Source organism: Limulus polyphemus, unplaced genomic scaffold, assembly GCF_000517525.1.
Source record: "Limulus polyphemus unplaced genomic scaffold, Limulus_polyphemus-2.1.2 Scaffold1571, whole genome shotgun sequence".
NCBI lineage: Eukaryota > Metazoa > Arthropoda > Merostomata > Xiphosura > Limulidae > Limulus > Limulus polyphemus.
Window position 1 is genome coordinate 33,810 of NW_013667181.1, and position 12,346 is coordinate 46,155.

The 12,346-nt window shown below is 34.3% G+C and overlaps 1 protein-coding gene across 5 annotated transcripts in view; it reads right to left on the bottom strand.

The window, feature by feature from the left end:
* LOC106464148 (N-acetylgalactosamine kinase-like) overlaps positions 1–12,346 on the bottom strand; it is a 49,599-nt gene that overhangs the window by 27,048 nt on the left and 10,205 nt on the right. For 4 of the 5 annotated variants that reach the window (XM_022391830.1, XM_022391828.1, XM_022391831.1 and 1 more), the window contains exon 2: positions 6,747–7,256. In XM_022391830.1, the coding sequence (XP_022247538.1) occupies positions 6,747–7,252 (506 nt within the window). In that variant the 5' untranslated portion in view covers positions 7,253–7,256. Of the gene's footprint in view, positions 1–6,746; positions 7,257–9,182; positions 9,226–12,346 lie in introns of those variants that run through there. The other variant, XM_022391829.1, reaches the window with a different exon arrangement.

Genomic DNA, 12,346 nt, shown 5'->3' on the forward strand with positions numbered 1-12,346 from the left:
AGTGATAATGGTATTGGAGCAATGTTATAGCAGTTGCAGGACAGAGTACAATGTATAATCATCTACACAAGTCTGATCATAGTTCTTGAATGCAAACACTGTACACTGAATAATCAACTGTTAGTAGTCTTCAGGAAAGATTATTAACACTACTTGTATGGTAGAAAGTTCAATACTAAAGTGGACCATGAGTCAGTGAAGTAATTGATAAACTTTATATAACCAAAAGGGATGACTTCATGCTGGATAATAGCACTATAGGAGTAAGATTAGTCATACAGCTTCATCCAGACCTAAAACATGAAAATACAGACAGAATGATGTAATTATCAAGTTTCTTTGTTAAAGGGTTATGATATCTGTGTTGCATATGTTTTTACAGGGTAGAAAGAAAGTCTTACTACTCCATTTGTAAGTTTTATTGGCTGTAAAGTTAAGATTAATGTTGGCTTGAGAAAACACTTGAACTAAAGGGGGAGGAAAAGTGTAGTATCTAAACATATATGTTTTCTACCTCCTTGTATTAATATAGGAATTTTTTTAAAGTTATTTTTTGTGCAGTTTCACAAGTTGGTTGCCAATAAGGTCATTAAGTTCCTTTTGCTGTAGATACCAATTTTTCTGTATCATTCACCTAAAGACAGCTAAAAGGTCATCTGTAATATGTGAAGTTAAATGGTCACTTTTTTCATTGGCAGTCAGGTGATCTCTAGAGGTCATGACCTCCGTTGCATTTCACTAGGAATGACCAGTTGCCTGCGTAGCACTAATTCCTCTGCGTAAGTCTGATGTTAATGAGTTACATAAGTAACATGCAATATATTCTGGTACAAGATCTTGACAGAGTAAGTTAGATAACTTTAAACCTCTCTCTCTCCTGTAAACAGGCAGCATGGCTCAGCAGCTTTGTGTTTTAAACTTGTAGTCACATGGTTGGAAGTTTGAGGAAAGCCCATGCCACTGTTGTACCTTTTACTACATTTGTTCCAGTCTAACCAGCTGTACCCCTGGAATGGGTGCTAGTACCTGTCATAAAGGATCACCATTTTAATCTACTTCTGTCACTTGAAAGCAAAGCTTACATGCCTTGCAAATGTTCAGCAAGGATTTAACTAACTAACTCTAGTAAAAGCAAATATTTATTGTAGTAAGTAAAATACATTTTCACTGCATATATTTGAATAAAGATTTTTTTTATTGTGATTTTTAATTTCTGTTTAGTCTCTTATTTTTCACAAGCTCAGTTAAAACACATAGAATAGTTTTGCAATAAATATCTTAACAATTTTCCAATTATTCTATGTACATATTTTGTCAACCCTAGAGGAAATCAGTGTTACTCAAAAATACTACATCAGAAGTCAAGAAGTCATAAGCAAGAAAAGAAACTGGTAGAGCTTCACCAAGTGAATGAAATACAGAAAACTAGAAAAACTAAAATTATGTAGAAACCACCTAGGAGACAGGTATCCATCCATTCAGCAATGTTCAGCTTCAAACAAGGAATTCTTACTTATACAAGAAGTTGAAGAAACAGGTTACTGATGAAAGCACTGAAAAATTAATCAGAAGAGTAGAGGAAATTTTATTTGTTGGCTAAAAGGAATATTAATCACCTGAAAATGTCATAACCAGTGTAAGAAATTTAGAAAGCCTCATCAAATTTAAAAATTGTGATAACGAAAAACCATAATTGGAGTGAATTTTAAGCAGAGTTAGGAAAAAGTTGAAGCACTGGTAAAATAAAATATACCATGCAAGAATTTCACCTTTCAATACCCAAGGGTAAAATACATTGAGAACATTTGTGTTTTCTATCTCAATCCTCAATAGGTGTCCTTATTTTACTTCATTATCTCATTACATCAACAATATTATCAGAGAAACTCTTCAACTATGTAATACAAGTGCTTATTTTGATAACAAATGCTTGACAGCTCTTCATTCTGCTTAAATCACTGGAATTAGGCATTATGAAAACGTTAATCAGAGAAGGTGGTTTTTCTATAGGTAACATGACTAATATCACATATGATTACTAGGAAGCAAAAAATACCTTAGCAATTGAAATCAAATATCCTAGTTGTTATCTATAACATCCAAATGCACACAAGAGCATATGCTACAGTGAAAAGTCAATTTTGTTAGCTCACTCAATGCGTACCAAAATATTTAAATAATATTCATTTCAAACCCCATGAATACATACTATAGCACTGTTAGGTTTAAAGACAGGATATTACCATGAGAAAAGACAAAAACACAATGTAACTAGAATACAGTCCATCACATGAAGATAAATGAAAAATAAATTCATAAAAAGCAAATGCTCAGCCACATAAAATAAAATCACAAGCAAACCCAATTAGATATAGTGACAAATGCACACAACCTCCTCAGCCTAATTACACTGATTTCAGAGAATGTGTGTTGTAACAGACAAATTCTATGACAATTCATGGTCAAAAACTATAACTTGTGGGCCTAAGAGAGAAGATACAATGTCTGAAAACAAAGAGATCTGGAGTGAGTACCCCCCTTGTTTGAAAATGTAGGAGACCACAGTGGAATTGTCTGAGTGAAGCAATACCACCTTCCCTTGCAATGATTCAAGAGTCAAATACATAGCTCATTGAACTGCTAGAAACTCTAAAAAATTGAATTCCATATCCCCTAAACAAGTTTCCCATCCCTGGATAGAAACATATGAAAAGATGTATCTCTTGACATGGGGGAAGGAGAGGGACACCTGTTCAACCACCAGCTAGGATCAGGCAGACTGGAAGTCAGTAGGATCACCAGACAATCCAATGCATCCATGCAAATGTTCCATTGGTCCCATAAGGACAACTGTATGAAGAACATGTGGGCCTGACCCAAAGGAAGGAGCGAGTCCAAGGTTGCCCACATCCCCAAAAGAGATAGAACTTCATGCTCCAATGACTGTATTAGAAGAACAGCCCATTCCAGTGTAGAGGAGAAGAAGGTTGGGCCCGACTGAGTTGCGAATTGAAAAGTATCCCTAAATGGACGAGGTACTGTGTGGAAGTAAGAATAACTTCTACAGAAACCCAGCTCTAGCAGCTGCAGATAAAAGAGCTCAAGCGTGAAGCTCTGCCAAGTGGCATGAATGAGCAAGAACAAGCCAGTCATCCATATAAAGGTGAATGTGAATGCCCAATGAGTGAAGATGATGTGAAAAGGATTTGACTATCTGGCAAAAGACATATGGAGTAGATACAACGCTGAATGGGAGTGCACAAAACTGAAAAACCTGTCTCTCATGCACAAAACAGATATCATGAAGACATCAAACTTTGTCATCATAGATTGGGTGCAAGATGCTACCAGAGGGAAATAAATGACTCCATGGTAAATTTAAGAAGCTGGAGGAAACAACCGTGATAAGAAAGGTCGATGACAGGTTGCCAATCACCAGTCTTCTTTGGTACTATAAACAAATGGGAATAAAACCCTCGAGAGAGGAGTTGACACACTCTATGGCCTCGTTGTGCAGAAGATCCTGGATGGCTTGTGCTTGACAACTGGATGCAAGATGATCCTTGAGTAGGGAAAAGACAACCGGTATGATAGACAATGGAAGAAAAGATGTGATATGAAGGACCAGTCCTCTCATAAGAGCCTGAATGACATTGATCAGTGGCGAAGGTCTCCTATACAGACACGAACCCTCTGAGTCGAGCCCTTACAGGACCAGATCCTATAGAGTAGTCCCTGATGCTGTTTTCAGCACTCCACATAAGCAGAAGATGTCTGCTGATAAGGGTGAAATATCTCCCTTGTGTTCTGATAGAACATGGAGCCAATACAGGACGTCTGAAAACCAGAATGGGAGATGCAGGAAACCATCCAGTAGAAAACCAGGAAAGGTAAGAGGCTAGTGTTGAAAGAGAAGAGTGGAGAAAGGCCACATACATCCAAGATTCCATGGAATCTGGAATACATGCAAAAATTGAATGTCTGAGAAAAAGAGCTTCTCGGAGATCTCAAAGGGTCAAAGAATGAAGTTGAATGCTCAAGACATTAAAATCTTGACGTACTAGTTACAAAAATGGAGCACAAGATGAGATGTCCATCTGAGGCTCATGATTAGCTGTCTGAGCAAAAGAAGGAGACAGAAAAATATAGTCCAAATTCTCACCAGTTTTCCCCTGATCCCCCAAAAGCTCAGCCTCTGAACTGACAGGAGAAGAAACATCAGACCTCATGCAAGACTCTTCATATGAAGGATTACACACCCTCCACAAAAAGGGAGCCTTCACCCAACACCCAGGCAATGCTAGACTCCAGATGTGGCAGGGTGGGAGCACTAGGATACTCTGTATCAGAGATGTGAATGTGAGAATTCATATCTGAAATGTCACATTTTTTTTTGTGGAAAATAAATAATATAGACAATAAACTCAAAACCCAATAAGACATGTCAAAAAAAAAATCATCCAAAGCTAGGTGTGACTAAATTTATACAACTTGCAAGAGAAACCTGCTGTAAGCACATAAAACTGTCGTTATAACATTCTGCCATCGAGAAAAGTGAATAGGAAGTAATAACGGGGAGCTTATATACAGTTCTGGGAAAAGGGCACATTGATGTAGGCGGAGAGAATCACAAAATTTAACTTGCTATGGGTAATATAATGGGGTATAAAGGTTAGAGCACGTGAGGTAAGATTCATACCAATGCTTAGATGGGCAGAGGATAGAAACTTTAGTCAGATGTAAGTGTGTTTCAGAATTTTCAATGTTTAGTAGTTGGTACATAAGCAGGTTTTTATAATAACTTGTTTATAAACACGTTAATTGGACCAAAACAAATCAAAGGAAAATAAGAAATCAAGTGGTCACTTTTAAGCAATGATACCTTAAAAACAGAAGATATTTTCATGTTAATTGGAAAAGCTGTTCATTTTATTCTCTTGCATATTGTCTTATTTATCACTTGCTGAGGGTAAGCAACACATAGTGTTCATTATAAATAATAGTTTTTAACACTTGCTGAGGGTAACCAACATGAAAGTGTTCTTAACTTCTTTAACACTGATAAAAAAAATCAAATGGAAACAACATGTAATATAAATTGTAAATAAAGTTTTTCATTGAGCATTAACATGCTCATTTCCACTTGCAGGAGATAAGCATATAGTGTACACTATCAATAGTGCTTTTTGTGAATTTAGTTTATAAAATTATACCTATGGGACTCTTAATGAAAAAAAAAAAAAGTTCTGGGACCCTAGCAAGAACCCTGACTAGCTACATCACATCATATCACTAATGGTGAAATTTCAGACCAATACAAACCTTCATTTGTAATAGAAAACCTAAATATAATATATAGAATTTGTTGTTTTTTTTAATTCTCAGTTCCATATGTTTGGAAAGGTAAAACATAGTTATTATTTGAGATGCCACTCTGAAATTTTGCACAATTGCTCTTTTTGTATGGACTTAACAGTCTAATAAATTTCAGCAGACCTAAAAGAACCATTCTGGAGGCACTGATCAAGACAACATGGAATGACCCTAACTTATTCATCCAAATGGGAAATTAAGTAAAAACAGATTAAGTTAGGCTTATTAAAATGTAATACTTAAATTTAATAGAAGAACCATTACGTAAACAAATTATAAAAAATGGTACTTTCACTCAAAGTTAAGCATTAAAATAAAATGTTGTAACCAAATATACATTACAAATTATAATGTTTCAAAGCTATTTGAAAAAGTAATATATAATTTCAAAACTAAAAGATTATTTATCCACAACATGCAAATGATAAACCTGAAAACAAATTATTTAAATAGTCAATGCATTCATGGTATATGTTTATGTAACAGAGCTGGACAATTATTGGAATTTGATAATCAACTAATCCCCTGGCTCATTAACCAACTAAGTGATTATTCTCACATACAATTTGGGTAATTGTAATAATCAAAATTAATATTTGGAAACACTAATCGTGATCAGTGATTATTCTCATGAGTTGTGAACACTAATCAATTAAGCTGAACAACCTTGAATTACTTGAAAATAATAATGATAAGTCATAATAGCAATATTTTGATTACTTAGATAGTTGGAATAATTAAAAGTGGTAAGAATCAGAAACACTAATTTTGATTAGATAATTAAAATCATAATGACATTAAATGATTTGATCATAATATCAATTAACTCATTATTTTATATAAAACTAATAAATGTAATTGATGCTCATGGGTAATTAATTATATCAATCAAGTTAATCACCTGACTCTATTCTACAATATACAAAGATATGTAGATAATTTGGTTTCGTACAACTTTAAGATAATCAGATACAAGGCTCTGGTGGATCACTTAGCTTGTATCAGATTGCACAGTGAGAATAACAACCATCCCATACTTCTAGAAAACTTTAAGATGGTATGTCTGCTTCTCTTATCACTAACGTTCAAAGCAGAGACAATGTACATACACACTAAATAAATAATGTTGAATAAATGTAGTTTTTGTTTCTAAAGAAATGAGGCAATATAAACACCACCTCCTACTTGCACAATATGATTTTTTTTTATATATGTAAACCTTCTCAAACAGAAAAAAAAATCATTTAAAAACATCTAAAATATTTTAGAAACTTGAAGTTCATTTTTCAAATAAATTAAAGCAATGTTAAAGATTAAATACTAGGAATGTTTGTAGATGAAATGAAAAACAAACAAAATATAACACAATTTACCTATAGGCATGCATTGTAGCTAGAGCTGCAGCACAGACCAGTGCACTAGAACTGGAAAGCCCTGCAGATGGTGGAACAGTACCTAGAACTGCTATATCCAAACCAGATGATGAAGAAAGATAGTCATACGAGGCATGCTCAACCATCCCCAAAAACCCACACAAATAGTAGTGATACCATTTTGGATTTAACGAATCAATCTTGAGTACATCAAGAGAAGTAGTAAAGTCTGGATACAAGGATTCTTTAACATTAGTCAGGTTGATTTTATTACTACCATTAAGACTTATGGCTACAAGAATATCTTGTTCAATAGCCATGGGGAAAACAGCATAACCACAATAATCGATATGTTCACCAATCAGATTGACTCTACCAGGAGCTCTCACATAGAAGGATGGGTCACTTCCAAATTTTTTGTTAAAATGAGTTTTTACTATATTTATATAATTCTTCTTCTTTGATTCAGCAAGTGACAGAGGCTTTACAAAAGTGGTTTCTGTCATTGTCCTGCAATAAATAGTTGAAAGAAAAAAAACAGCATTAGAAACTATGCTACTTAAGCATTTAGCAATGAGCTCTATACATCAAAATGTAAATACTAGAACACTGTTTTGTTCAACTAAAAAAAGAATCAGCCAGAAAGAAAATTCAAAACATATCTCCACTGAGATCTTTTGCTAAAAAATAAGTTCTTACACACCTATCATATTGATTTAAAAGTGTCAAAAATGTGAGGATATCTGTTTTGAATATACTTAAGAATTGATGTTATCTATGTGATGTAGATTTAAAAGAAAAAAAATATTACAACCTAGAGCTTGCACATGGTTTTATGAATGGAATTTGTCATAGTGAAGCACAAGTGCATGATACACACACACACACATTAACCAAGCATCAAATGAATAAAATGCATTACAAACTATCCTTAGAAAATGCAAACATAAAGCTAATAAAGTATGTTATACATGGTTTGTTAATTAGCAGCATTAAAAATATTACGAAACACAAGTTTCCAGTTAAAAGTTTAAAAATAAAACATTAACTGCCAACTTTTATGACTTGGTTTGTATAAAATTAAATCCAAAAGCAAGTAACAAATTAAATATTATAAGAAATATGAAGATTCTGTTGTTACTGTTTAAGTTTTACAGGCACATAATTATTATTCCTTCTGTTTTATCTCAAGATAACATTAATATAACTGACAAGTTCTAACATACTACAAAGTAAAGAATAAGTAAACATAATATAGCCAAGTTCATAAATATTAACATGGTTTATTAATTTTTCACCAATGCTTTAAAAGAAGATATTTAATAAATGACATTCTAGCTTTCCAATAACCACAATTTGAATAAGCTCCTTTTCTATACATTTTAAAATTGAAAATGATATCCAATATTTTGAATTAACTTTCTAAAGTAGTTTAATGTATCATTTATTTTATCATAAGCATTTGTACATTTTATTATTGACAAAAATTATTATGGTAATTGCATTAGATTGACAATATACATGTATATTAAAAAAACAGGACTAGAATTTCATAACCAAGTGCTCAAATTAAAGAAGATGTAGATGAATAGATGGTTCACCAGCAAGAATTCAAGATGCTCTGTTCATAGAACATATTAGAGCTAAGATTGTTATTACAGGCAGGCTGAAGGAGTTACAAACCAAGTACAATGATCTACTTCAGAGATTTAAGGAATGAAATCATTGAGTAGCTCTTTCCAGATCTTCCTTGCTTGGTGGAAATAAGAGATTATCAGGATATCTGGATCAACAAGTAAAATAGTTACTCTAGATGCGTAGAAAAGGTTTAGCATAGGAGAGAAATAGAGATGTTTGTACATAATGGGCTCAATTAAGCAGCTTGAGAAATGCAGTGCATGAGGAAGTCCTAAATATACTTTTTAGGAACTGTTTGAACATAGGAGATCACATTATGGATCTTTGAAGACTATTACAATAGATTAGTTATACTGTAATAATAATTAAAAGTAACCTTACTTCTTTTAACCTAATCTTTGTAACACTAAGTTAATGGTTGTGAAAACAATGTTAAGTTTTATGGTTATTTGTGAGGACTGTGCTTATACATGTAAAAACGAAATGGAGGGGGTATTTTTTTAGAAGTGAGGTGTAAATGTGTGAGAGAAAAAATGTTGAAGATTGGAAAAAATGTGGAGTGTTCACTTTGGTTGAGGTACTTGAAATAAAGGGTGTTTATTTTCCTTTCTTATAGGCCACCTGATCATGTGATGGTATTCAGGTACACTGATGTCCAACAGATACAAGCAACCACAAAACAAGCAGGATCTGGAAATGTTATGCAGAGTAATTAATACTTTGAACATGGCCAATATATGGAATATAAGTGACTAAATACAACATCTATATTTACAGTTGTGTAAATCAGTCTTTTACCCAGTGGCCAGCTTCTTACTCATAATAAGGCTTCAAATGGCTGCTGGAATGTAAAGTTTCTGCATCAGACAAAGACAGAATCAAAGCAAAAGCTTAGAGTGAGAGAAAATCATAGAAATATACAACTTTTATGTCAAGAATAGGTCCTTGTGTGGTATCCTTTATATCAATGACTGTTCCAAACAAGTATATTCAAGAGATAAAACCACAACTGATACAGACTTGTAAAAGTATTTGAACCTCCCCTTAAAATTGGCTTACTCCACTCCAAGGAGTAGACACAGGGTCAAGTTAGTATAAGCAATTGTAACATAGGGTGACTACAGTGACATGACTTTCACACATACTCTGAAAGTGATGACATTGTTTTGTGTATAGACAGTGAGTATATCTTTGTTTTAGCACTTGATTATTTTTTATTCCAATACCAATAGTAAGTTTTTTAAGTTTACTTCCATTATAGACCAGCAGCCATGGATGGGTCTTCGGAGTGAATCCAACCATAATTCTAACAACACAACCTACATTTTTAAGTTAAGATACACATCACCTTCATGAAATAGATGGATAAGGTCAAATCAAATAGGTATGTCATATATTAATTAGATTTTTACCATAGCAACCATGCATAATAATAAATACCAAATAAGTACCATAATAATTCACCAAAAATAATTGTATTTTCAACAATTTTAAAGATAAGAAGAAAACCTTAACGTCAAATGACAGCATTTTAATTCCTCTTTAAAGTAATTCTAATATGCAATAATTTTCCGAAACATACATATTTACTACAAAAAAGGAGACAGGGGCAAATTTTACTTTTCATACTGTTACGTTTCCGTTTCTTAATTGATTTTCCGTAACTTCGTTCCGACGAAACTTTAGCGACACAAGTCCATACTTAATAAAACTGGTTTATTCTTTCCGAATACAACTTTACGATACACTTATTTTCAACAGTCGCTCTATAACAAACGCTATATCAACGAACGCCAACAATACTTCTGACTGCAGTTCAATTACTCACTATCTACACACACATTATTCCGTCACGTTGTGAGCGTCTTATTTATATACCAGAAAAACATATATCTAGTAAATGCTAGGGCATTCACGAAGGAACAAGATACTTCTAGAAAATAGGTGGCGTCACACTAGTCATGTGACCTCGATGATGCAACAATACTGATAGACTTGTTCCAAAGAGTGCTAGAACAATAACTTTATTCATTAGGAAATGTTATTTCAAACATTTTAGTATATAGTTTATGTGTGAAATGTAAATAAATGATTAAGAAAATGAGAGTAATCACAAAGTTATACCATATGATGCAAGTGTACTGGATAGTAAATATATATATAAGACAGATACAGCAACCAAAGCAAACAGTGTATTTCTATTCAATCATTTTGCAATGATCATGATAAATTACATGAATTTAGAAATGTATATTACTGTTAAGATAATAATGTTTTATTGTTTTAACAACATACAAGTACATTAATCTGTATACATGGTACTCTACAATGATGTTGCTGACAAAGATCTATTATGAATCTTTGCATACATTGTTCATTATCTAATTATTCAACAAGTTACTTAGGTATGTAGCAAATCATATAAACAATTAAATGTAGTTATACCATTAGACTCGCTCTTTGTTGTTATCACTATCAGAATATTCTGTGAAGTGATTGTTGAAACATCATGCTTCACAGCCACACAACTCAGTGCACCACAGTTCTGCTTGCATCACATGCAGCCTGTATGGAAAGAGTTGATAAGCTTTTGTACCTCAACCAGGGTTGTCTCTTTAGTGTACAAGACTGGTTTGAGTTTTGTTTTCTGCCAGATTCCAACTGTTTCTTACAGGACAACACAATGAAGGATTGGAAATATAATTGGCACCAAATCAATGTTTCAGACATGGATGGGAGATGTGCTGAAGGTTTGTCTGTAGTTTGCCTAGTTTCATATGCAGAAATAATAAATGATCACGTAACATCAGCTTCTTTTCCACATCACCATTACATCAAAGCCTTTTAGAGCTGTTGGTGTTACTTTGACATAGTCAATAAGCTTTGGGTAAGCACTTCCTTATTGCTCCTTGGAAGTGGGTTCTCTTCATGTTCTTGGTTTGGACTTCAATGATATGTGTACAGTTGTGGTCATGGCATGTACAGTTGAATTTTTATGTCCAGTGTTTCTTCACTGTGCCAGAATGTTCAATCCCAGCATCAATTATAAAGCCCTCATGGCCTTGGAAAACTCAAGGTACGTAGACATAATTTTCACGTTAGTCAATACAATAGCAGTGGATGTCAAATATCTCGGAATTTAATCATACAAAATTCTGTAACCTAGTGCAATCTAATCAACAAGTCTTATTTTCAAACGTGTGAAGATAGTACAAACATAAGACTAAAGTAAAAGAGGTCCACACTTGCTTGCACCTTCCAATGATGTTATGGCAAATACTAATGATGGGAAGACTAGTTTTCAGAACATCATCATTACATCATATTTTTCTATAGGATTTCTCATAGGTCAGCCAAAATAGGTCAGTGACCCAGTGACCCAGGAATTCGATGGGAAGGCACCGTGGGAAGCATATAGAGCACAATTTGAGCTACTGGCAGAGATGAATGGATGGACAGAGGAGCAGAAAGCTGTATATCTGGCAACAAGCTTGAAGGGACAACCACTGGAAATACTTGAACAGTTGACAGCAGCCAACAGACACAATTACAGAGCACTGGTAGAGGCTCTGGAACTCAGGTACGGAACCCAGAATTAGTCGGAAGTCTACAGGGCCAGGTTCAGGACGAGAGTCCGTGCTAAAGGGGAGAGCCTGCAAGAGCTGGCACAAAACTTGGAAAGCATGGCACACAAGGCCTACCAAACTGCACCACCCGATATCCTCAAATTGTTGCTGAGGGATCAGTTTGTAGATGCCTTGGACAGTCCACAACTTAAGATACAAGTGAAGCAAGCACACCCCTCTACCATGCAGGATGCAATGGCCAGAGCTCTCGAATTGGAATCCTACGTTAAGTCCAGCACAGAGGTACCGAGGTTTGTACAGTCATCTGGATTCAAGGCCAGAACAGGGCAGCTCTCAAGAGAAGTTTGGGGGACTTTGCTGGTACTGTAACAAACC